This window comes from Scardinius erythrophthalmus (genome assembly GCF_964197995.2).
Source record: "Scardinius erythrophthalmus genome assembly, chromosome: 12".
NCBI lineage: Eukaryota > Metazoa > Chordata > Actinopteri > Cypriniformes > Leuciscidae > Scardinius > Scardinius erythrophthalmus.
The window spans coordinates 12,891,361-12,918,516 of record NC_138232.1 but is presented as its reverse complement, the minus strand read 5'-3'; the positions used below and the strand labels follow the sequence as shown (position 1 = coordinate 12,918,516).

Here is a 27,156-nt window from a genome sequence, read left to right as displayed (position 1 = left end):
ATTGTTTTAATGAGCGACAGGAAAAATGATGGAAATTCATTTAGAACATGCATAACAATAATCATTTTATTTTTTACATCTTTTTAAATTATTTTTAAAATGCATAAGTGGTAGTTCAATTTATTTACTTTATTTTATTTTTTGAATATTGGAACTGGACATTTTTGAAAAGGGATACTTTTGTTAAAAGTATAATATATAATGTATAATATGTGCATTGCCTGTGCATGTGAATAGGTGGAGGCTCTGCAGGGTCACCGGGTGATAGACGTTGCATGTGGCAGCGGGGACGCCCAGACTCTGTGTCTGACTGATGATGACATGGTGTGGTCATGGGGGGATGGAGACTATGGCAAATTGGGCCGAGGAGGTAGTGACGGATGTAAAGTGCCTATGAAGGTGAGACTGCTTGTGCAGATACTCAAGTGTCAAAGGTTTTCTTGTTTAGTGATTCCTGTATTCACATCTCATTCTCTTTCTCTGCTTAGATTGACTCATTAACTGGGTTGGGTGTTGTGAAAGTGGAATGCGGCTCTCAGTTCTCTGTGGCTCTCACCAAGTCTGGAGCAGTTTACACATGGTAATCAATCCCTCAATACAGTTGTACCGTAAGCTTATCTTTTATTATTATTATTATTTTTTTATTTAGGACACATATAGAGTAATTTACATGTTCATGTGTGTTTTAGGGGGAAGGGTGATTACCACAGGCTGGGACACGGCTCTGATGATCATGTTCGCAGACCCCGGCAGGTCCAGGGTTTGCAAGGCAAGAAGGTCATCGCCATAGCAACTGGTTCTCTTCACTGTGTATGCTGCACAGAGGACGGTAGGTCATCCGGACTATGTTTTTAAACCTTGGTTTTATTTGTGTTAAGCAGGCCTTTGTAACCCTTATCATAATCTTGTTTAAGATCTGTAGGGTCTTTATAGCATTCATATTTTATATATAGGGTCCCCACGGGTCCTTAAAGTCTTAAATGAAGTTGTATAAAATTTAAGGCCGTAACAAGGTATGAGAAAAGTCTTTAATTATAATTTCAAGAGGTCTTAAATTTGGGGGCAATAAAACCGGAATTGCGAATTTGCATTTAAATAATATAAATGTACTCATTTAGAATTTTGACTTACCCCTTTTCTTAAAAATGGTTTAAAGGCTGAAATGTGAGGTTTAACATTTAGTTTTTGTCAAAACCTTTATATTTGAATGGTAAAGTTGTTAAAATAATTTTTAGAGATTATGCTCTACCCATCTCATATGTATTCATTTTATTTGTGCAGGTCATAAAAAGCCTTTTTTTTTTTTTTTTTTTTTTTATAACTGCAGATACCCTATATATAGATATTTAGTATTTTCTTTTGTCTGGCACTATTTTGTGAAGTATGCTAAAAACATGAATGTAAACACACAGGTGAAGTGTACACATGGGGTGACAATGATGAGGGTCAGCTCGGCGATGGGACCACCAATGCTATTCAGCGGCCTAGGCTGGTGGCAGCACTGCAGGGCAAGAAGATCAACCGCGTGGCTTGTGGCTCAGCACACACACTTGCCTGGTCCACTAGTAAACCTACCAATGCTGGAAAACTGCCTGCTCAGGTACCATGCCACCAGATATAGCTCAGACTACAAAAACTTTTCAAAGAACTAAATATTTAACCATTCAGCCTTTTAAATGTGCTAAATGCTGCATGTAAATAATTGAATGCTTGTCTGTAGGTTCCTATGGAGTACAACCACTTGCAGGAGATTGCCATCATAGGCCTGAGGAACCGATTACTGCTACTTCACCACATCTCAGAGCTCTTCTGCCCCTGCATCCCGATGTTTGACCTGGAAGGACGACTGGGCGAGACTGGACACGGTGTCTCCGTTGGCTTTGACACACTCCGTGGAATCCTCATATCACAGGGCAAGGTGAGGATATTTTAAAGGAGTATTATTTATTTTAATTACAATTCCTAAGTATATTTATTTACATTTTTTTTTTTTGTGTCTATAGGAGGCAGCATTCCGTAAGGTTGTGCAGGCCACTATGGTTAGAGACCGACAACATGGCCCAGTGGTGGAGCTGAACAGGATACAGGTACACGTGCATTAAAAACTACTCACTTGATTTGAGATTTGCATTCAACCATTTCACTGGTTAAATTTCACTGTCTTAACTAAATAAATTCCTTCATTCATTTTGGACATGTATTTATAACATTTAAAATGTGTTGCATATTTGCAATAAACGGGTGCTCATGTCAGTAAATTAAATAGTTACCCACAAGTTGTTGTTGTTATTATGATGTTTCAACATTATAAGAATTTTTTGTTTTTGTTTTTTTCATTAGTAAGAATCAGATGATCATTCTTTGTTGCAATTTTAAAATTTATTTAAATGTATTTGTTTTCATTTCGAAAATCTTGAACCAAAAATTATTGGACCTTATTTCCTCACCAAAGCTAATTTTTACTTACGTTTCCCACTTGGTTTGAGAGTTCATTAGGATGGTAAGCAGAATCCAAAATGAACAATTACTTTTAATGGGCAAAAATAGCTAGCGGGTCCTCCGTAAAATTGTCTCCCTTTCCCTAATCACCGTAATTACGATTGCATTTTCTGCGTCTTCCTGTCGGCATGGACACACAAGTGCTGTGTACACCATTTGAAAATCATTCATTTTATTTTCGTTACCATTTTGAGCGAGAGTTAGCAGCCCTAAATCTTAATATTTTGAGAGATTAAACATCATATGAATTTGTGATTTATTTTTGGACCTGCTCGTCATGAGATTTACCCCCAAATATGTATCTTCATGGGTCTAGTGTCCCTCTAATAGGGCCCCTGGAGTCTGGCAGGGATCTGCTGAAAATCTTAAGAGTGGTGTTTATACAGTACTTCAGAGCAGAAGTGCTGTATATGGAGAAGCCTGTAATAATTAATCCTTTCTCATTCTTTGTATCAGGTCAAGCGTTCCCGCAGTAAAGGAGGATTGGCAGGGCCAGATGGCACCAAGTCAGTGTTTGGGCAAATGTGTGCGAAGATGAGCTCTTTCAGCCCTGACAGTCTGTTGCTGCCACACCGGGTCTGGAAGGTCAAGTTTGTGGGTGAGTTTGTATTTAGAGAGGGATGATTCTACATGAAAGAGTGGAATTGGTAGGGAACAGACCCTTAGATCATGGTACATCTACACCATGTTTCTGACCTTGTGTGTGTTTGTAGGCGAGTCGGTCGATGACTGTGGTGGTGGATACAGTGAATCTATTGCTGAAATGTGTGAGGAACTACAGAACGGTCTCACTCCTCTCCTCATCGTCACTCCTAATGGGCGAGACGAGTCGGGAGCAAACCGAGATTGCTTCCTGCTCAACCCAGCTGCCAAGTCCCCTCTGCACATCAGCATGTTCCGCTTCCTAGGTACCACCACCTGCTTGTGTTTCCTAAACTAAAAATACTTTCAAGTCTTTATGGGAAAAGTCTATAATTTCACAGTTATATTATTTCCCTTCATTAGATCTGTTGGTATACCATTATCTGTTTTTGTGTACAGGGGTGCTCCTTGGCATAGCAATCCGAACAGGAAGTCCTTTAAGTCTGTACCTGGCTGAACCTGTGTGGAAACAGCTGGCAGGCATGAACCTGACCATTGCTGATCTCAGTGAGGTAATAATAATAATATTTCATTACATTTATATTGCGCTTTTCTCTTAACTCAAAGCGCTTTACCATAGAAGGGGAAATCTCCTCAACCACCACCAATGTGCAGCATCCACCTGGATGATGCAACGGCAGCCATATTGCGCCAGAATGCCCACCACCCACCAACTTATTGGTGGAGGAGAGACAGAGTGATGAAGCCAATTAGTGTATATATAGTTTATATATATATTAACATGCCTAAGACTTTTGCACAGTACTGTACATATTCTGGGGCGTTAGGACCCACACAGACCACAGGTTGAGCGCCCCCTGCTGGCCTGACTAACACCTCTTCCAACAGCAACCTGGTTTTCCCAGGAAGTCTGTCTGTCTGTGAGAAACCAAGGTTATCATTAACCGAAATTATTACAAATTAAAACGTAGATTTTTTTTGTGTTAAATAAAAATACACTTTGTAGTGTTATTTGTTTTTGTTTTTTTGGGGGGGGTAGGGAGGGTTGGTGTTTTTTTTTTTGTTTTTTTTTCAATCAGTACATCAGGATTACATGACATGGTATGTCTGTAGTGGGATCTTATGGCAAGGCCTCTTGAATCCATTATATAAATGAATGGAATGAGAGCACATACCTCTTGTGCATTCTGTACATTTGTTCTGATGGTGGTCAGCTGACATAGATTTCCAGTCCTAAACCTACCACCTTTGATGCATATATACTGTAAGCAGCTTTCTCTAAATCTGTGTGGCATGTCTGTGCTACAGTAATGCTGCATTTCTCAGCAGTTGCTTACATCAAATTACAGGAATATTATGCAGTTATACAAATATAACTGTTTTAATTGAACAATCTCTGAGATATAAAGTGTGTGAGAGTGTGCGCACATGCACGTGTGATGCGAGTGTATGCATCTCCTGCATTCACGCTGAGATCATGTGTTGCTGAGACGTCTGCAGTGATGCCGTTGCTCAGCGCAGGATGTCTCTTACTCACAGAGCAGCTGTTGTTTGTTGCTTTTGCCTGGAGATATCAGAAAGGTTAAAGAGAAAGATTACCAAGCACAAGACAACAGTGAGACCCTGACTGTGATGCACTCTAAAACACCCACACATTCCTTTCATTCCTTTTCTATCGTCATTTGCACAGGTTCAGATTATCTTTAATCATCTTTGTTGAATGAATCTTGAATAAACCTAAATCATGGACACATGCTCTTGCTAGATCACTCAGATCATCCAACTACAACTTGAAGGTTTGATGGTACCTAAATCTGAAAAGTTCTATACTTTTATTTAAATTCACTGTAGTTTAAAAGTTTGGAGTTTGTAAGATTTTGAAAGAAGTATCTTAATATTTGACAATATTACTGTTTTGATAAACAGTCATTTTTACATCATATCACAATTTAAAATACAGTCTTCTATTTTAATATATTTTAAAAGTGTAATTTATTCCTGTGATTGCAAAGCAGAATTTTCAGCAGCCATTTCTCCAGTCTTCTTCAATGTCACATAATCCTTCAAAAATTATTTAAAAAATTTATAAAAAAAAAATAAATAATAAATGCTGATTTGGTGCCTAAGAAACATTTCCTATTATTATCAATGTTGAAAACAGTTGTGCTGCTTAATATTTTTGTGGAAATCGTAATACTTTTTTCAGGATTTTTGATGAATCGAAAGTTTAAAGAACAGCATTTTTTTTTTAAATAGAAATATTATGTAACATAACAAATATCTTTAATGTCACATTTGATCAGTTTAAGGCTAAATTAAAGTATTAATTTGTTTAAAAAAATCTTACCATAATCTTTTGAGCAATGTGTGTATATAGTATATTTATTGAAATAAAGTTTTGCTTGTTTTCCTTAATATGTTTAATCCAACCTCACATTCCTTTTGTCATTAGGTGGACAAGGACTTCATCCCCGGTCTGATGTATATCCGGGATAACGAGGCATCTGCGGAGGAGTTTGAGGCTATGCCCTTGCCCTTCACTGTGCCCAGTGCCTGTGGACAGGAAGTCCAACTCAGCTCCAAATATTCCCACATCACCTTAGAGAACCGAAGCGAATATGTACGGCTAGCAATAAACTACAGGTGTGACTAATACTGAGGAACACATACTGACCAACACATACTGAGGAAAGAAAGAAAGAAATATTACTGGTATGTTGTTGTTTTGTTCTTCCAGGCTGCATGAGTACGATGAGCAGGTGTCGGCAGTAAGGGAAGGTATGGCACGTGTGGTACCGGTGCCTCTCCTCTCTCTCTTTACCGGCTATGAGCTGGAGACCATGGTGAGTGTGTCTTCAACAGAAACGCACACTGAGCAAATATGTTGTCAGGAGTTCTTGTTAGACTTCATGTCACGTGTTTGTGTTGTCTAGGTGTGTGGTAGCCCGGACATCCCCCTGCACCTGCTCAAATCTGTGGCCACGTATAAGGGGGTGGAGCCCACTTCTCCTCTGATCCAGTGGTTCTGGGAGGTGATGGAGTCTTTCTCTAACACAGAACGCTCGCTCTTCCTCAGGTTCGTCTGGGGTCGCACGCGCCTCCCCAGGACCATTGCGGACTTCCGTGGACGAGACTTTGTGGTGCAGGTAACTTGAGACTTTGAAAAGTATCAATAAAAGGAATAGTCCCCCCCCCCAAAAAAAAAAATTAAAATCTATCCACCTGTATGTCAATCTAAACCAAAATTAATTCTTTCTACTGTCAAAATGAATGGTCATGTAGTGTAGTGTAGTGTAGTGTAGTGTAGTGTAGTGTAGTGTAGTGTAGTGTAGTGTAGTGTAGTGTAGTGTAGTGTAGTGTAGTGTAGTGTAGTGTAGTGTAGTGTAGTGTAGTGTAGTGTAGTGTAGTGTAGTGTATATACATACATACACACACACACACAAACACACACACACACACAGACACAGTGTATGTATGTATGTATGTCTCAGTGGCAGGCAGCCCATATAAACTCTGAATTCTCTGCATACGTAAGCCATTCATTGACTCGCTGATTAGTATTAACACTATAAATTACTATAAATTCCTTTGTTTGTGGTGTACCTTAAAGCTTACATGATAAAATGTTGGCAATTGTACGTATGTAACTCTCTGTCATTTATTTATGTGCCAAACAATGGTAATTTTCTTCAAATCTGCCACTCACTGATAGTTCCGGGTAAGCGGATCCACAGCAGCTTTGGCAACTACGCTCTGTTGTTATGTATCGTCATCACTGTCCCGCGTTCGCATTGGTTTGTTGGTATATGGGGGATTTAATGCGCAGGGAAAGCTGTCCTTATCGCTCGCCCCAGAGGAGGCGAGTGCAGCTGCTGCCAGATCTCGATCAACGAAAATCATATTGTGTTTGATACAAGACTAGACTAAATCCAGTGAAAAAAAAGTCATAACTGAAACTACTGTACGTATTTTCATAGTATTTTATTTCCTCCACACGAAAACTTATAAACCATTTAAAAGAATAATTATGTTTGTATTATACTTACATTTATTCTGGTGATATTTTAACGCAACACCTGACTCAATTCAACAATTTTAATGGGTGCTTGTGAAGGCATCAACAGGTAAATGTTGGCTACTTATAATGGTCAAATATATTAGGAAACTTTTAGCTGGGTTGCAATGTGTCATGGGAGTAAGCAACTGAGCAGCTCTGTCTAGAGCACACGTGCTCACTATAAACCCATCCAACGTGCACCGTGTGTGTGTGTTATAAAATATAATGGCTCATTTTTAGAGTTTTTGCCCTATTTGTCCAGGTTCTGGATAAATACAACCCACCCGACCATTTCCTCCCTGAGTCCTACACCTGCTTCTTCCTGCTCAAGCTGCCTCGCTACTCCTGTAAGCTAGTCTTGGAGGAGAAACTCAAATACGCCATTCACTTCTGCAAGTCCATTGACACGGATGACTACGCACGGATTGCTTTGAGCGGTGAACCCGCCGCTGATGACAGCAGTGACGACTCTGACAATGAGGATGCGGACTCGTTTGCTTCCGACTCTGATTAAACTCTGTATCACACACACATACCCACACACACACACACACACACACACACACACACACACACGGTGTGGTCTTGAAAATAAGCTGACAAGAAGAAAAAGTTCAAATGAAAACTGAATTGAAGATGTTTGTTTTAACCTCACTTATTAATGTGCATAGACACAAATACAACTAAATGAAGAGAAATATGTGTATATCATTATGTGCAATTAGCTTTAAAGCACTATAAGCTGGTGAAAAGCAAGATAGAGAGATTTTTTTTTTATCTTTGTTGTGAAGAGAACCAAGAAGACAGGAGAAACTACACATCTCTTTGTGTTAAACGTTGTGCTCACGTTTTATTACAGAGGACAGACCGCTTAGCCTAGCACTGTGGTAGACGACTCCTGACAGGCGTCTCTGTGAAGATCTTCACATCAATTTTGTGTTAAATAGCTAGTATTATGAATTTTAGCTTCGCCTCTTTATTTGGAAACAGCAGTGTTTCTTTAAGAACCTTTTTAACTTGGAGCAGGACATTTTGTGTTCTCATTTGATCAGTGGAAGCCTGATCAGGGGTTGTTTTTAGTTCGTCGGTCACTGTATCCTCTCCTCCCATAATGTGTCTGCACTGTTCTTCTTATGGAATGTATATAATTTGATTGTGCCATGTGTTCATGAGAAATCTCATTCCCATGTTATAAATAAATGGTAATTTCTGTTAATAAATTTAAACCAAATTTCTCTTGTAAGTTTATTGTTGTTGTTTTATATATTTTGAATTTAAATAATTGTATATTTTCGTGTGTTTGTATTGCACATTTGAATTGGGGGAAAATTTGATACATTTTAAAAAGGGAGGAAAAAACATACTAGCTGATAATGTAGTCTCAATTTATCAGTCAAAATATTTGTCAATATATTATTTGAAACTCGCACAGTATTGTTATTTTTCTAAATTACATAATTATATACTGTCCCCTCCAAAAGTATTGGAACAGTGAGGCCAATTCCTTTATTTTTACTGTAGACTGAAAATATTTGGGTTTGACATCAAACGATGAATATGAGACAGTCACATGTTCCAATACATTTGGTCACATGAGCAATGGGTGGGTTCAAACAAAAGGTTATATCTTCTAAGTTGTGTATCAGATCCAGATGTAAATACCTGGAATTAAAAGCTGAAATGTTGATCTCTTGTCTCATATTCACATTTTTTGTCAAACCCAAATATTTTCAGTCTACAGAAAGAATAAAGGAATTGGCCTCGCTGTTCCAATACTTTTGGAGGGGACTGTATATAATTAGCCAACAGCTAATATTTTCTTTTATTATGCTCCATAACCAATATGATGGCCAATATTAAAAATCCATATTCACCGTCCAATAGAAAAGATTAGTAACGGTTTAATCTTTTTGTTACATTGAACCCAACCCCCAAATTTTACCATTTGTAAATGTAAGTCCTGCCTCATGTTACTTGTTTCCAGTGGTGATACTGGATAATAATAATTTATGATAATGAAATCATACAAATTGTATGTATTTTGTATAAAAATGTATTTCTCTAAAATGTGTTTATCTAATATCGTCTACTTTGGCTTTGGTCTTGTGTGGGATTTCCAGACATTTAAGACAAATTCCTCCGAAACACTGACGAAAACTCTTTAATAAAATCACCATAATGACCTGGACAACTCATACTGGCTTATGTGGTAGAGTGTGAGCTCTTCTACTCCTCAGCTTTCACATGCAGCCAGAGGAAAGTCAAGTGATGTTTACCCGTGAGACGGCTGATCCATCTAGCTCAGCATACATTACTCATGGTTCACAGACTTAGTTGTTAATGGGCCACAGCAGGTCAAAGGTTACATTGTAAACCCGCCTCCTCTATCTTCTATTCTACGTCAAAGTCTGAGGAGATGAAAGGATGTTAGGGGTGCATGACAGAGAGGAACGAGGGGGGAAGAATTATGATGACTTAATTTGGCTTAGAAAGCAAGAGCATTCTTCACCGTCTTAATGCTTTTTTCTTTCTTTCATAAGCAGGAATCACAGAGCGCATTATTCTGGAATAGGTCAGGTGCTCTACTCATGTCGGGTCGGGTCGGCTCCAGGCAGCCTGAAGAAATGAACCAAGGATGTAAAACTGCTTCATTTAGAAATTCAGCAGCAAGGTCTGAGTTTACTGTACATTCTTTCACAAATCATTCAAACAGCATGATAAAATCAAACCACAAATTTATTTATTTTTTGTGTGTGGAATTTTTGAAGGAATTTGCTTCCTGGCCATCAGTAACTGAAGTTCATCATTCCAAAGGCCATTAGAAGGAACCATCATATCCAAAGTGTTTATGGTTGGAAACCATAGTGCAAATGCTCTGACTCATTGCACAGTAGATGATATGTGCGCCCTGAGTTCCATTTTTGCTTTAATCTTTTCATATACATTTTTCATTTCATTGCCAGTAACCAAAATGATGGCCAATATTATAAATCTATATTTATAATCCCATAGAAAAACTGGATAGTTTAGTTATTTTGCAAAATACTAGCCAGACAGCAACATAGTGTCGGCCCAGATCCGGCCCAGATGATCCATTCCACGCATACCTGATGTGGGCCGGATCTGGGCAGACACTATTTTGCTGTCTGGGTATGTACTTAAAAATACAAAAAAAAAATTTACTGTCAATAATTAATACCATATACCAATATTGTCTGCAGTACGTGTGTGTATGTATTTATATGTATGTGTGTATACACTCACCTAAAGGATTATTAGGAACACCTGTTCAATTTCTCATTAATGCAATTATCTAATCAACCAATCACATGGCAGTTGCTTCAATGCATTTAGGGTGTGGTCCTGGTCAAGACAATCTCCTGAACTCCAAACTGAATGTCAGAATGGGAAAGAAAGGTGATTTAAGCAATTTTGATTGTGGCATGGTTGTTGGTGCCAGACGGGCCGGTCTGAGTATTTCACAATCTGCTCAGTTACTGGGATTTTCACGCACAACCATTTCTAGGGTTTACAAAGAATGGTGTGAAAAGGGAAAAACATCCAGTATGCGGCAGTCGTGGCGAAAATGCCTTGTTGATGCTAGAGGTCAGAGGAGAATGAGCCGACTGATTCAAGCTGATAGAAGAGCAACTTTGACTGAAATAACCACTCGTTACAACCGAGGTATGCAGCAAAGCATTTGTGAAGCCACAACACGCATAACCTTGAGGCGGATGGGCTACAACAGCAGAAGACCCCACCGGGTACCACTCATCTCCACTACAAATAGGAAAAAGAGGCTACAATTTGCACAAGCTCACCAAAATTGGACAGTTGAAGACTGGAAAAATGTTGCCTGGTCTGATGAGTCTCGATTTCTGTTGAGACATTCAGATGGTAGAGTCAGAATTTGGCGTAAACAGAATGAGAACATGGATCCATTATGCCTTGTTACCACTGTGCAGGCTGGTGGTGGTGGTGTAATGGTGTGGGGGATGTTTTCTTGGCACATTTTAGGCCCCTTAGTGCCAATTGGGCATCGTTTAAATGCCACGGCCTACCTGAGCATTGTTTCTGACCATGTCCATCCCTTTATGTCCACCATGTACCCATCCTCTGATGGCTACTTCCAGCAGGATAATGCACCATGTCACAAAGCTCGAATCATTTCAGATTGGTTTCTTGAACATGACAATGAGTTCACTGTACTAAAATGGCCCCCACAGTCACCAGATCTCAACCCAATAGAGCATCTTTGGGATGTGGTGGAACAGGAGCTTCGTGCCCTGGATGTGCATCCCACAAATCTCCATCAACTGCAAGATGCTATCCTATCAATATGGGCCAACATTTCTAAAGAATGCTTTCAGCACCTTGTTGAATCAATGCCACGTAGAATTAAGGCAGTTCTAAAGGCGAAAGCGGGTCAAACACCATATTAGTATGGTGTTCCTAATAATCCTTTAGGTGAGTATATATATATATATATATATATATATATATATATATATGTGTGTGTGTGTGTTTAAAAACTAAGGTGAGGTAGCTAAGGTAAAACTAAGGTAGCTAAAACTGAGGTGTTCCTGTACTCTTCTTGTCGATTCAGTATGTCAAATGTTATGTAAGAAGAGTTGAATTCATTCGGTAGGGTTGCATAAGCACCCCCCACTGAAGGACGGCATGTGTGCGGGCAGGCAATTTTTTCATAACTGACTTTGAAGGAATTTTGCGATTAGTGGAGCTGAGACGGCTGGAATCCTTTGATGGCTGGGTTTGTTGGATGTTTTATGGGATATCAATAGCCAGCCACATACTGGATAAATCATACTTGTCTTTACCTCTGTGTCTCTCTTTTCCTCACTATCCGAAGACTCTATTTGACCTTGCAAAGTCCAATTATGCACTTCATTGGGTTTCACAGTCTCTTCCATTTCTGATATACACTAGTATAAATGGGCTCGGATGCACAGGGCCACTCTGACTTGATGCTACATCCAGGGTTTACTCTTTGAGAACTGTGCAGGAAGTGCTTAGGAAACATACACTAATCAAAACAGCTATCTGACTGAAGCAGTAGTTTCTTGATTACTCTCAAATCAGTTCCCTCTCTTCAGTATCATGCCATCATCAGTGCATGTTAAAATTATGGAAAAGTCCCCCTTTACCTTGATGACAGCAGCACTTGAGCATGGTCTCTACAAGTTTGTGTAAAACTTGATGATTACAGTATGTTATGATCACAGATTTTCTTGTTTCATTAGTGACCTAGAAATATCTATATTTCATATCTATTTTATACCAGAACATGTTTCTTCTTCTTTTTTCTTCTGTTGTTCTGCTTAGTTTTTACTTTGCTTAGTTTTTTGTTTTGTTTAGCTTTAGTTTGTGTTTAGTTTTTGGTTAGCTTAGTTTTTGTTTTGTTTTGCTTCAGTTTTTAGCTTAGTTTTTGTTTGTTTTGTTTTGCTTAGTTTTTTTTAGCTTAGTTTTTGTTTGTTTTGTTTTGGTTAGTTTATTTGTTTTGCATAGTTTTGGTTTTGCTTAGATTTTGTTTGGTTTGGTTTTGCTTAGTTTGTGTTTTGCTTAGTTTTTAGTTTTTGTTTTGTTTGGTTTTGCTTAGTTTTTTATTTGTTTAGCTTTGTTTTTGTTTTGATTTGCTTAGTTTTTTTTTTTTTTGCATTGCTTTTTGTTTAGTTTTTTCCAATGTGGTCTCAGTTTTTTTTTTTTTGGACTGTATTAATGTACATTTAATGCACATGTGTGCATAATAATCTGTTTTTATATGAAAATTCTGTGTTGTTATATTGGCCATAACTCTCAGACAAAAGTGTGGATGAGTGAAGACCTCTGACTGTGCGCACTGGGCCAAAATACAGAATCCACTAGAAGTCACATGAAAGTCTCTCACTCTTTCCTCTTCCCTACAGCGATCAACGGCACTCTTTCCGACCCGTGTGATACACCACATCACCTCCATGATCACTCAGTCAGCTCTCTTGTGCTTTTCTTCTGGCTCCTTTAAAACATTCATTTTATTTTGAACTCTGATGAATGGAGTGTAAGAAAGTGTATAATTTGAGTCCCTGCCTAGAACTGTGTGTGTCAATAATTTTCTGCCCCACTACTGGATATTTTAGGTCTTTTCTGCTCTATTACTTCCTTTGATGTATAAAGATGATGATGTATGGAGTTTATATTATGACAAAATTATTTGAATTTGAACTGTGTAAATTTTAATTATTGACAAGTGTAATCTAACAGAATTGAACATTGTGTGGAATTTTAAACAGTTATGAATTTGATTTCTTTAAACGATTATTGAACATTTGAAATTTTATGAATTGATAGACGTATTTTCAAACAGCGTTTTTTTTTTTTTTTTTACTAATTATATTGATTTATATCTTAATTTCTTTTTTTAACTTACTGGGCGATCATGTAGGCTATGACAGCCGTCATTTAGCCTACCTTGCCATACCCAGATGATGCAAAGCGTAGGTGAATTTATATCTGCACAAAAGAAAGCCCTGTCTAGGCTCTTCCCCGGTACGGGTTGTGTTGAGCCATTGATTAGTCTGGTTGTTTGATGAGAAAAAGATTAAATGTATCCTATACATTTTTACTATGTAGTTGCAATAAACGTGTTAAGAATCCGTGCAACTGCAGCAGCGGAGGACTATTATTGGAATATTAGAAATCTAATATTCAAGCTGTTTTCTCATTTTTCTACTCGTATTAAATCAAAAAACGACTGATACACGGATTTTCTTGAACCAGGATAATTTTTTGGCGCATAAACAACAAAAATAACGACTTTTATTCAACTATTCGTTTCCGTCTGTGTGGGCCTGAACTAATTCACTTAGTCTAACAGCACAGCGCTTCTGTGTTGTACGTCACACGCATCACACACATGACCAGCTTCAGCCAATAGTGAGCCTACGTGGTGACGTACAACACAGAAGCGCTGTGCTGTTACACTACGTGAATTCATTCAGGCCCACACAGAAGAAAATGAATAGTTGAATAAAGTCGTTATTTTTGTTGTTTTTTGCGCACAAAAAGTATTCTCGTCGCCTGATAAACTTGTGGTTGAGCCACTGTAGTCATTTGGACTATTTTAACGATGTCTTTACTAACTTTTCTGGCCAGCAAGTTTCGATCCCATAGAAGCATATGGAGGAGTGATCCAGCTCTCAGATTTCATCAAAAATATCTGAATTTGTGTTCAGAAGATGAATGAAAGTCTTACGGGGTTGGAACAACATGAGGGTGAGTAATTACTGACAGAATTTTCATTTTTGGGTGAACTATCCCTTTAAATTGTTTTTATGTAGGAATATGAATATACCAATATGGATTAGACCGCTCCTTGTTAAAGCAGGTCTTGGGCAGTAAGACGGATGTAATATAGGGCAGTGAGATTCCTTCAGTTCTCGTAAGTAGGAGAAGCTTTAAGCAATAACGTCATACATAGTAAGTTGCTAGTGATTAATATTTAGGGGTTCAAGCACGTAGTGCTGAAACTACTGTTATTGTTAATTTTCTCATGATGCAGCATTCTCCATCTAAAACTGATAGGGCTGACCGAACCGTAAGTCGTAGAGACTTGAAACTTTGATGGCTGGTAATACTCACACAGCCTACAACGTCACCAAAGGCGCGTCCCGAACGGCCTGACGGGCGCTACAGCGGTCAAAGGTATATTTGGATTTGCTCGCCCTTCAGGCGCCATTTTGAGTAAACTGAGTTTTTTTGAAAAACCTACTTTTGCAAACTACTCCTAGGTTTTTGGCCTGATTGGAACCAAACCACTGCAGAAATATTCTCTGGAGAGTGACTATCAATAATCATAAAAAAAATCTTAATTTCAATTCACGGTCGCTAAGGGGAACCACAATGTTCGATGTGACCGGGTCCACTTTTACTAAAACGGCTATAACTTGTGAACGGAAAGAGATATTTTCGCTAAACTCGGGACACATGTTTATGAGCTGAATCTGAGGTCACATGAAAAAAAATGCAACGATTGGCCACTTGGTGGCGCTATAACAGGGAAAGAAATCATAAAAATGGCTATAATCGCACCCAACCGTTAGTTCGATGAAAATTGGCATGTAGTGTCTTTGTCCAGGGTGCCATAATAATCTATGAGAACATTGGCGTATTTAAAAAAACTCAGTATTTGTCATCGGCACAATGCCCTGAAGGAGCCTGAGAAGTTTCAAGTCAGCTATTTGAGGAGGTCACTCCTTCCATTGCTGAAGGAGTGACCTCCTTAGACTCCTTGAATCCTTGCCGAATCCAACGATACCAAACATGCCAGGTTTTGCCTTATGGTTTGTGTAACGGTGTCATTTAGCGCTTTAAAAACTTGCGATAATCTTCGAAACCGTTAGTCTGATCGAGACAAATCCACCGTGGGAAATTTTAAAACATAGGTCAATAGCTAAATAATGACGCCCAAATGTCAAAATTACGATAGGGACAAAAAAATCCAATGTCGCCCATGGATAATTTTTATGCTCTCATAAATATAAGTGTCTAAACTTCAAAATGAAATGAGATATTTACAACATATTTGACACACACATGTATGGGCAGGACACCTAATAAAAGTGGTGGAGTTTTGGCAGTTTTTTGATAACTGTCAAAAAAAAAAAACTTTAAAAAAACATATTTTTCCTTAGTAAATTGCCTTTATTGGCTGTAAATGGTCTTTTCCATCTATGATCTAACTTTATTTGTTTGCTTGGATCCCCATTAGCCACTACCTAGGCAGTGGCTACTCTTCCTGGGGTCCCAACAAGTAAAAAATACAAAACTAAATTTAATCAACAACAATAAAAAGTCAAGTCAATGTGACATACTAACCCAACATTCATTCCAAATATCAAAATCAACAATTTACTATATATTGTGCCATTAAATGTTCCTTTAAATATATATTTTTTTAAACAAATTTTTCTTGTTAAAAAAATATGTGATATCAAAGGTAAATCATTCCATATTTTCATTCCTCTATACATTACATTTTTTGAAACAGGAAATAAAAAACATCCCTTTTATGCATACATGGTGTTAAAAGTATGACTAGTACTACAAAAGTTGAGAGTACAGGACATTAGGAACTCTAGACAGAAATATTTCTTATAAGTCAAAGCAGAGAGACAATCCTTCGCCAGTGCATTCTTATTATATTAGCCCTTCTATTACAGTTTTAAGTGAGTCGTGTCGCTCTGTTCTGGACTAATTGTAATTTTTCAGTTAGTTACATTTTTTGTCTTTACTTGATGCACTCGACCACACAGCTGGGCAATAATCTAAGCAAGAACCATTGTATGCACAATTTTAGAAATACAGTGTTGTGGTAAAAAGTTTACACATCTCTTAATAACTGACAAATCTCTTCCCATACCTGTTACCATATTTTCTATCTGTTTTGACCACTTCAGCCTACTATCTAATATAACTCCAAGAAGTTTTATTTCCTCTACCTGCTCAATAGGCACACTGTTTACAGACAAATTTAACTTTTGATGCAATTTGATGCAAACACAATGCTTTTGCTTTTTATCAAGTTTAGAACAACTTATTATTCCGTACCTACTTTATGACCAATTGTATTTCCTCATCCAAAGCAGTAGACAACTGCTTAATTGATGCTGCAGGTAAATATAATGTTTTATCATCTGCATTCATGACTGTCCATGCACATTTTAAAACAAGAAGAAGACATTGGTCTTAAACAACTTCCTTGATGCACACCACATTGCAACTCTTTCACATCTGAGTAACTTCCATTATAAAATACACATTGTTCCATTAGACAGTTAACTTTTAAACCAATGTACAGTATGAGAAGTACATTTGTAACATTTCAGTTTATCCAGCAATAATTTATGATCCAGTACATCAAAAGCTGAGCTAAAATCTAACGGTACTTGTTCCAATAATCCTCCTTGTTCCAAGTTCTGTTTGCTGTACCCTTTGCCACATCTCTCTAATGTTTTTCAACTCATTAACAATCCATGGTGCCCTAACATTCTTCACTGTACATTTTTTCATAGGTGCATGTTTGTCCACCAAAGTGTAAAATAATCTTTCAAATGCTGAAAATGCATTATCAGGATGAACTTCCTTATAAACATCGATCCAACATAAATTATTTACGTCTGTACAAAATGATTCTTGACTGAATCTCTTATATGATCTTTTATAAATTACTTTTGGTTAAACTAAGTGTTTACATGCTGCTTGCTTAATAAAACGCATGCACATGTGCTTAAAGGCCTTAAACCGATTGAACCCCGATAAATGCTGCTTGCAGCTTTAATTGAGTGTGTTTCCGCAAGAAAAAGTTTATTTAAAACGATCATTGTGCGTATTGTTTTGGTTTGGTTTGCAGGGGTGGGTGTTCAGGCATTTGAAGGAAAGTTGGGCATGCCTAAAACACCAGTGTTAATGAGTGTCCACTTCCATTCTGGGGGTCTGTGAGAGAACAGGAAACAGGGAGGGCTGTGTATTCATTCTTTCACTCTCTCCTGTCTGTGTGCAGAGTTGTGGGTCACTCCCTCAATTTCCTAGAAGAAGTCTACAACTTCCATTTAAGAGTGAGCCTCCTCTTCCTCCTCCTCCTTCTCCTCCTTCTCCTCCTCCTCCTCCTCCTCCTCCCGAGCTTGTGAAAACCTGCAGCCTGTGTGCGTCACTCGTGAGCTACTCAGACCTGTTTGGACCCACCGGACTTTTTATTTTTGTTTTAATGTTATAATATCATCATCATCATCATCATCATCACCATCATCATCATCATTGTCATCTTGTTGCCCACTTCACCATTTAATTCTCTGCATTGGCAGGTAAGTTTCAAGTTTTGTTGCAAAAGTAAATAAAAAATTATACAGTTAAAATTATACACGATAGGTAAAATATTTTCCTATATTTTTAATTCAATTTAAATTATTCATTAGCCCGTGGGACTACGGATGGAAATTAACATTTGGCTACAATCCGGCATGTTTACATGCATATATTCCATGTTTTGTTCATTAACATGCACTGTCCCAATCAAATAAATAAATAAATATAGTCTGAACAAATTAAAAAAGAAAAAAAAGTACCTTCTCGGTAACAAAATTACAACAGTTGAAGTGAATTTAATTACAATTTGCATATACGGTGTATTTTAACTGTTAATAGAATTTCAGAACATGTAATTTCAACATTATTTTTTATGTAAGTGTAGGTTGCAATTTGCGTTTTATATGCACACAAAAATAAATGTATTACCATTTTTTTTTTTTTTTCAATTCAAAACTCCTTTTCGGTCTCCTTTTCACACACGGTATTTGTACTGAATGCATTTTTCAATGGATTATAATATTTCTTCCCACACCGAGAGAATGGAGGGAGGGAGCAAAGAGGAATGTACAGTAATGTCTGGAGAGTGTGTGAGAGCTTAGTGTGTGTTAAGGTTTTTTAAGCAGATTAATATTGCTCTGATTCTCCTGAGGAAAAACCTCCAGTCTTTGCTCTCAATTACAAAATAGGTCGGACTGTCTGTCCGTCTCTACATCCATCTATCCAAGCTGCGAATCCATTTTTTATGTTTTAATTAGTAAACATCTCATTATTATTCTTTAAAAATGGAGTAAAATAAAATTCTTAACCACTGATTTAACAACAACAAAATTTGACAAAGTTAAAAAAATAATTCAATATTAATGTTTGGTTTTTGCAGAATGACTTTCTTTTGAATCCTTCACCGTCCCACTGTACCCTGAGACTCGCACAGGACGGCCCACCTTCCATCTCAAAACTGTGGCCAGGCCTAATATGAATAGGAGTAGAAAGAGAAATAACTCTCTACTGCAGATTACATGTTTCTGCTGGCTATCTTAGCACACTTTACAGTAAGCACTTTGTATTGACCACTGGCACAATAGAGCTTGTTCGGTTCAGCAACATTGAGGAACGGAAATCAAACAAGCACCGGTCACTAGTCATTGGTCACAGGTCACAGATATGCCCAAGTGTCCATTAAGGCAGACCTTGAGCTTTCAACACACAATGACTCTCCTCTGTGTCTGAACTGCAGAACACAACTCTTTAAGAAAAGGGCGACCTCTAGTCAATCCAATTACCCTGGACACTCCAGAAGGAGGGTTTATCGCCCCCATAACTAATTATTCCTTAAACATGATTGTTTTGGCTTCTCATTGATTAGTCGTGCCACTTTTTTGGTGGTTTGTTTTTTCTCACTGACCGTGGTTGCTAAAGACTACAAACACTTAGAATGGTTGTCTCAAGGACATAATGGCTCTCTTTTTTACTGTACAAACACATCAAAAGGATTGGTCTTAGACAGAAATAGCCCTAAAATCTCATAGGCGTGTGAAGTGATGTCATACTCTACAATATAAAAACGAATTTTAATCAGCTTGATCTTTTGCTATAGAGAGTTTTTTCAAGAGGCAGTCTGCTAGTAAAAAGGGGCCTTTTTTGAGGTTGTGTTCTGCCTTTTCTCACAATTTCCACTTGGTGGAGCTGTTTAATAAAGTCAATCTAATGAGTGGCGCTCGCTAAAACTGTCACCATTGCTCAGTCTTAGGGGTAAGGATCATAGAAAATTGAATTCATGGAATTAGTATGTTGAATTTTATATGGTAGAGAACTGGTCAGATTTAAAGTAGGGCAGTGTTATTTTAGTGAATATTTTGAATTAGGTTTTATTTTTTATTTTTATACTTATTATAGTTTCCATTCATTTTAATTTAGGTTTTAGTAGCAATACTTTTATGTGATTTTTTTTTTAATTGGTTTTTAAAATATTTATTTTGCTTTAATTCATTTTTAGTTAACTTTCAGTTATTTCAACTGCCAATTTTCGTTTAAGTTTTTAAAATGTTTCATTGAATATTTCTATTTTATTGTACTTAAAAAAATTGTACTTTATGGAAATTATTTTTTTAATAGTGTTTAGTTTTTACTTAATACCAACAATGGAGCTTGGGTGTGTTTAGTTCAGGGGCTTAGTTTAAGAAAACTATACAACAGTACATTGTAACTATACAAATCTATTTTAAGAGATAAAGGATTTGCAAAGATTTTTTTCATTTCTAAATCTGTAAATAAATACATGTGTTTTAGATGCTGTCAGTATAAGTCCATTTTGTTTGTTTCAGCTCACCCATCTTAACATGCAAAAATATGCTTGTAAATAAGTATGAAATTTAATGAAATGTTCGCAAATGTATGTGTAAAAGTGTTAAACGCAAGCTGGATGGATTTCGCGGGAAATTGCATACGTCACTCGCCCCTACATGTCTCGTCATATCCGTAAATAGATAAAATTTGCTCTGGCTGGAGTGTATGGTGTGGGTGTGGCATTTTTATTACTCAACGAGTGAGTAAGATATTTTATTGAACAGATAAATTGCCATATGTAACGTTAGTTGGTTGGGTAACGAAACCCGGTATTAAACGGGCCCCGGTGCTGAATTATGAAAGACCTCTGTATTGATAAGCTCGGACGTTCTCGGTTCTGCTGTCGGTACTGGAGAAATGAATACACGTACTATTTATTATTGCTAAAAAGACGTTATCTTGCAAATTTTTTTCTCGCCAGCCATTTCTATATAATAATAATAATAATAATAAACCATTTGTCTGTGATGCATTTTTGCCATTCGTAGTCCTGAAGAGAGAAAGAGAAAGATCTCTCTCACGCGGAGCCACAGCGAGCACAACATGACAGCCTTGACGAAGGACAGAACTAAACATTCAAATGTATGGTTAGTGGTGGTTACACTTTAGATCTGTGATATTAATCTAATTTTATTTTAGATTCAGATTTTGGCTTCCAATGATTATAAAAAGAAAATATTTGAGGTAAAACCATTAAAAACTAGGCCTATAGCCGCATTATGTCTAGCGCAACTTCCTACCTTTCAAATTACGGTGCACTGTAATTTCTCTCTAAAACTCAGACTTAACGTCAGAATCAGCACAATAAGTGCTTGTTGTAAAATGCAGTCTCTACTGTTGTTAAATTGCGGGACGCGTTTGATGATAAAAAGAGCCGTTAAAACGTACTCGGTTACTAACGTAACCTCGGTTCTCTCTAGAAGAGGGAACGAGTACTGCGTTTTATCAAAACGCTACGGGAAAAGTCTCTTTTCACGAAACACTGAAGCAAAAAAATATCCTTTAATTTTCATATATGTAAAACGCGTTGCGGCAGCAGCAGACAGCTATGGCGAGACGGCTTGCTCGCTCATTGGCTGCTCTGCGGCAACTGCTTAAGCCTATCGAGCGAGGCCTGAGATGGCATCAGGCCAATGAGGGCGCTTCGCGCCCTCCTCGCCACTTCCCGCCGAAACGGGCGTGGCTTACCTCTATAAAAGGAGCTCGAGAAGGCTGACTCACTTGATTTTGATCGCCGAAGCGAACCAGAGTGAACCGTACGCACGGCAGAGAACGCAGTACTCGTTCCCTCTTCTAGAGAGAACCGAGGTTACGTTAGTAACCGAGTACGTTCTCTTACGAGAGTCCTCTCGTACTGCGTTTTATCAAAACGCTACGGGAACCCCTTGCAAAACGCCGTGCGTGCTGGGATAAAAAACACTGATCACCGGAAGCTATTTCAGGCATACAGTGCATAATCACCAGATTGACTCACACAGAGTCAGGGAATAAGGGTGGGAGCCTTAATTCCCTAAACTGTAGCGTCGTAGAATAGACATGTCCACAGACGCAAGTATAACATCACATAGACAGGGTAGGGAACCTGAACTAATGCGGAAAATGTGGGTCTTACACAGTTCTGCCCAAGATAGTCGGTAGCGCATAGCGCATGAGTTTCAGCGGTCTGACTAGACGGCTGAACGGATTACACCGACAAAAGCTTAGCCTGCAAGGCGGGAACCTCTAGGTTATAAAACCTGATAAATGTAGACGGCGAGGCCCAGCCTGCCGCCGTACATATATCCTGTAGGGATATCCCGCTGGACCAAGCCCACGAAGAAGCAACGCTTCTCGTAGAGTGCGCTCTGACTCCCAACGGGCATGGAATGCCCTTGGCAGTATACGCCAGCGCTATGGCGTCAACTATCCATCTGGATAGACTTTGTTTCGAAACAGCCATTCCTTTGGAACGTCCACTGAACGAGACAAAGAGCTGCTCTGTCTGTCTGAAGACAGCAGAGCGGGACATATAAGCTCTTAAAGCCCTAACAGGGCAAAGAAAACTCGAGTCCCCTTCCTCACTCGATGCCGGCAGGGCAGCCAGGGAAATGACCTGAGCCCGAAAAGGCGTGTTGAGGAATTTCAGCGCATAGCCGTGCTTAGGTTTGAGTATGACTTTAGAGTCATTAGGACCAAACTCCAAGCACGCCGGGCTCACAGAGAGCGCGTGCAGGTCGCCTATGCGCTTCACTGAAGCGAGAGCCATCAAAAACACTGTTTTGAAAGACAAGTGTTTGAGGCTAATAGACTGGATAGGCTCGAAAGGGGCACCTTTCATGGCCGCCAGGACCGTAGAAAGGTCCCACAAAGGAACTGAAGGAGGTCTGGGCGGATTCAGTCTCCTAGCTCCCCTGAGGAAGCGGATGACTAAATCATTCCTTCCCAGCGACTGACCCAGCGTTGAACCAAAGAACGCTGAAATAGCCGCCACATACACTTTGAGCGTGGAAGGGGATCTGCCCTTATCCAACAGCTCTTGTAGGAAGGAGAAAACCTCCGTTACCTCACATTCGAGGGGTGAAATGCTCCGAGCTGTACACCAGCCGGAGAAAACCGACCACTTCGAAGCATAAAGCCGCCGTGTCGACGGCGCTCTAGCCTGAGTGATGGTATTCACGACTCCCTCTGTGAGACCAACGGGTATCCGTTGAGCACCCACACATGAAGGGACCACAGTTCCGGGTGTGGGTGCCAAATCGAGCCCCCGGCCTGCGAGAGGAGATCTCTCCTCAACGGCAGTGGCCATGGATCGATATCTGTCAACTGCATCAGAACTGGGAACCATATCTGGTTCTCCCAGAACGGAGCTACAAGCAGGACTGGGCATTTCGTTTCCCTGACCCGTTCCAGCACCTGTGGCAGGAGGGAGACGGGGGGAAAAACATATAACGGGCAGCGCGGCCACCTTCGGGACAGCGCGCTGTCGGTCTTTGAAAAGAACGCGGGGCAGTGCGCGTTTTCGCGGGACGCGAAAAGGTCCACCTCCGCTCTGCCTAATCTCTCCCACAACAGCCGGACTGTTTGTGGGTGTAGAGACCATTCGCCCGGGGGAACATTGTTCCTGGACAGTCTGTCTGGGCCCACATTCTGAAGCCCAGGTACATGCACTGCTCTCAGCGAGCGTAAGTTGTGCTGAGCCCATAATAGGAGGCGTTTCGCCAGCCTGTACAGGGATATGGACTTCAGACCGCCCTGGCGATTTATGTAGGACACCACAGCCATGTTGTCCGAACGGACTATGACGTGTTCGTCCTTGATGTGGGGACAAAAACGCGTCATCGCGTTGTGCACTGCCAGCATTTCTAGGCAGTTTATGTGTTGGAGCTTTTCTCGTTCCGACCACAGGCCGAAGAACGGTCTGCCCTCGAGCAGAGCTCCCCATCCCGAGGTGGATGCGTCTGTCGACACCATCCTCACTCTCGAGGAAGTCCCCAGGCTTACACCTGATTGGTACCAGTCGTCCGCCGTCCAAGGCGCCAGGGCTGAAACACAGCTCTGATCGACCTTGAGGCGTAATCGACCGGTCGCCCACGCTCTGCGCGGTACCCGCGTTTTCAACCAGAACTGCAGCGGGCGCATGCGGAGCAGGCCCAGCCGGAGAACTGACGATGCTGAAGCCATGAGACCCAGCATCTTTTGAAACTTCCTGAGCAGGGTGACAGCGCCGCGGCGGAAAGACCTCGCCGCGCGCTGAATGATCAACACGCGCTGTGGTGACAGCCGCGCTGTCATAGACTGTGAGTCCAGAACGACGCCCAGAAACAAAATCGTTTGACTGGGGTTCAATGAACTCTTTGTCCAGTTGACTGTGATACCAAGATTCTCGAGGTGATCGAGTAAAATGGTTCTGTGCTCCACGAGCTGTGATCGTGATTGAGCTAGGATCAACCAGTCGTCCAAATAGTTCAGCACTCGCATGCCTCTGAGTCTGAGAGGAGCGAGCGCTGCGTCCCTGCATTTCGTAAATGTACGAGGTGCTAGGGACAAGCCGAATGGCAGGACTGTATACTGGTATGTCTGACCTAGTATCGCCTGTGGTGTGACGCTATCTGTATTTAAAAATACGCGTCCTTCAGATCTATCGACATGAATCAGTCTTCTCGGCGAACATGCGTGAGAATTTTGCTGGTTGTGAGCATTTTGAAACTGCGTTTCAATAATACTCTGTTCAGCCGTCTTAGATCCAGTATGGGTCTGATACCGCCGTCCTTTTTGGGGACTAGAAAGTATCTGCTGTATAGTCCCCCTTCGCTTAGAGCTGGGGGAACGCGCTCTATCGCCCCTTTGCTTATCAGTTTTGATATTCCGGCTCGAAGTAGGTGAGCTACTTCCAACGAAACCGTAGTTCCGACGCGCGCTGTGAAGCGGGGAGGGCGTCGACAAAACTGTAGCGAGAAGCCTCTCTTTATAATGCCTAGCACCCAGTCCGAAACCCCTGGAAGCGCTGCCCATGCTTCTGCATGGCTGGCTAGGGGCTGGATACGGAGCGCGCTCTGTTCGCCGTGCGACAGAGGCGCTTCGGGGGATAAAAACATAGGCGTTATGCCTGTGGCATTTGAGGCGGGGCGCGCGCTTAATACAGCGGGCGGAACGCTCGTCCTCGACCTTACTACAGTGCTTAGCTGAGTGAGGGAGGACTGAGAAAGTCTCATAGGACTCATGTGAGCGAGTAGATGTGGGCTGGGAGCGGGCACATTTACTGCTTTGGGCGCGGTGTCTGCCTGAGCAGAGCGCGCGCTCACAGGTCTCGTTTTTACAGAGAGCCTGTGATCTGTTAGACATAGTGTTCGTGGGCACTGGGAAGCGGGCACTCTCACTATGTTGGAAGCACAATCGACCTGAGTCGATTTTATGTGCGCGAGCCCTAAGTGTAGGGCTGTGCTTATGTGTAGTGATGGGCACTGAGGAGTGGGCATCGAGACTACATTTATAGCACCATCGGCCGTGGCCGGGCAGAATGCCTGCGCTCGACCCCGCTGCGGTGTTTAACCGAGCAAGGGAGGGCTGGGCGAGTCCCGTAGGACATATAATGACCGTTAGTAAGTGTGGGCGCGGGAGAGCGGGCACAATTACTGCAATGAGTGCACTGTCTGCCTGAGCAGTGTGAATGCACAGGTTTCGTCTTTACAGAAACCACAAGGCATGCAGAACATAGTATTTGTGGGCACTAGGCAGTGGGCACGTTCACTATGTTGTGTGCGTGATCGACCCGAGTCGAATATATGAGCGCGGGCCCTGTGTGAAGGGCTGTGCTAATGTGTAGGGATGGGCACAAGCAGTGGGCATCTTCTGTACACATATAGCATCATCGGCCGTGGCCGGGACTTCGCTCGTGGGCTGCAAAACAAACACTTCTGCAGTTGCCTCTCGGGGAACAAACAGAGTGATTTGCATTCGGCGGCATAAATATTTTCTGCCGGCAGACCCGGGATTCGAACTCGGATCCTCTGCGCGAGAGCCTAATAATCTACCACTGGACCACAGTGAAGATACATAGACAAAGTCAGCGCGAGTATTATCCACACTGGCGTTTGCTTGCAGGCATGTACCACGTGCTCGTGGGCTGCGAAAACAAACACTTCTGCAGTTGCCTCTCGGGGAACAAACAGAGTGATTTGCATTCGGCGGCAAAATATTTTCTGCCGGCAGACCCGGGATTCGAACTCGGATCCCCCGCGCGAGAGTCTAATAATCTACCACTGGACCACAGTGAAGATACATAGACAAAGTCAGCGCGAGTATTATCCACACTGGCGTTTGCTTGCAGGCATGCGAGTAAGCACGACATGCAATACTAACATTTTCAGACGCCTGAAATATGCCAGAATGTGAGAAGAGTGGATATCGCCCGGTTTCAGCGGGGCTGAAAACACTCCATTCCCCTTTCGCCAGTGACGCACGGGAACCGTAGAAACGGCGTTCGGTTGCAGGCAAGCGGGTACTACGCGCTCGCTGGCTGCAAAATGCATCTCCGAAGTCGCCTTCAGGGGACTGACAGAGCGAAGCATTGGCGGCATAAAAATATATATGCCGCTAGACCGGGATTAGAACTCCGGTCTCCCATGCGGAAAACCTATAACTCCGCCACTGAGCCACAGGGGGATGTAGGCTTTGAATGTGAGAAGAGTGGATATCGCCCAGTTTCAGCGGGGCTGAAAACACTCCATTCTCCTTTCGCCAGTGACGCACGGGAACCGTAGAAACGGTGTTCGGTTGCAGGCAAGCGGGTACTACGCGCTCGCTGGCTGCAAAATGCATCTCTGCAGTCGCCTTCAGGGGACTGACAGAGTGAAGCATTGGCGGCAAAGGCGGCGTCAACATGTATTCTTCGGCGTTTGCTGGCAGGCAAGCGTGCTATAACAGACTCACTTGCTGCAATAATATTTCCAGTCGCCGAACAGGGAACTGAGAAATATGAGAGAAAAGAGGTGAGGCCGACCAATGGTGGGACTGAGAACACTCTTTTCTCCTTCGCCGATGAATGACGCGCGCGGAGGCAGGGTAGCTTTTCTTGTAACGTAAAGAAAAACTAATCCCGCCGTCCGCTTCCAGGAAGGGCAGCCTCGGAAGGATGCCTGGCGAGTCCTCAGAGTCACCGTAGGCAATTGGCTCGGAGTAAGGGCATTTCGCCGTCAGCGAGCGCGAGCGCTGCATGAGAAGGCGTCTTGACAAAGACGCAGCTCTTTTAGGGGATAGTGTTGCAGCGAACACACACACACACACACACACACAGAAAACAGAGCAATATAGCAATA

General features: G+C 41.0%; 2 protein-coding genes across 5 annotated transcripts in view; both read left to right on the top strand.

Moving 5' to 3' along the window:
- herc2 (HECT and RLD domain containing E3 ubiquitin protein ligase 2) overlaps window positions 1-8,402 on the top strand; it is a 64,693-nt gene extending 56,291 nt beyond the window's left edge. For all 4 annotated transcript variants that reach the window (XM_081381173.1, XM_081381170.1, XM_081381171.1 and 1 more), the window contains 13 exons: window positions 238-399; window positions 489-580; window positions 690-829; window positions 1,413-1,600; window positions 1,721-1,918; window positions 2,004-2,087; window positions 2,956-3,097; window positions 3,213-3,407; window positions 3,541-3,653; window positions 5,555-5,745; window positions 5,840-5,945; window positions 6,036-6,248; window positions 7,422-8,402. In XM_081381173.1, the coding sequence (XP_081237299.1) occupies window positions 238-399; window positions 489-580; window positions 690-829; window positions 1,413-1,600; window positions 1,721-1,918; window positions 2,004-2,087; window positions 2,956-3,097; window positions 3,213-3,407; window positions 3,541-3,653; window positions 5,555-5,745; window positions 5,840-5,945; window positions 6,036-6,248; window positions 7,422-7,673 (2,076 nt within the window). In that variant the 3' untranslated portion in view covers window positions 7,674-8,402. The remainder of the gene's footprint in view (window positions 1-237; window positions 400-488; window positions 581-689; window positions 830-1,412; window positions 1,601-1,720; window positions 1,919-2,003; window positions 2,088-2,955; window positions 3,098-3,212; window positions 3,408-3,540; window positions 3,654-5,554; window positions 5,746-5,839; window positions 5,946-6,035; window positions 6,249-7,421) is intronic.
- A 1,018-nt stretch (window positions 8,403-9,420) lies between these two features.
- oca2 (oculocutaneous albinism II) overlaps window positions 9,421-27,156 on the top strand; it is a 105,674-nt gene continuing 87,938 nt past the window's right edge. The window contains exons 1-2 of the mRNA XM_081379746.1: window positions 9,421-9,830; window positions 17,715-18,015. The gene's annotated coding sequence lies outside the window, so the exon portion shown is untranslated. The remainder of the gene's footprint in view (window positions 9,831-17,714; window positions 18,016-27,156) is intronic.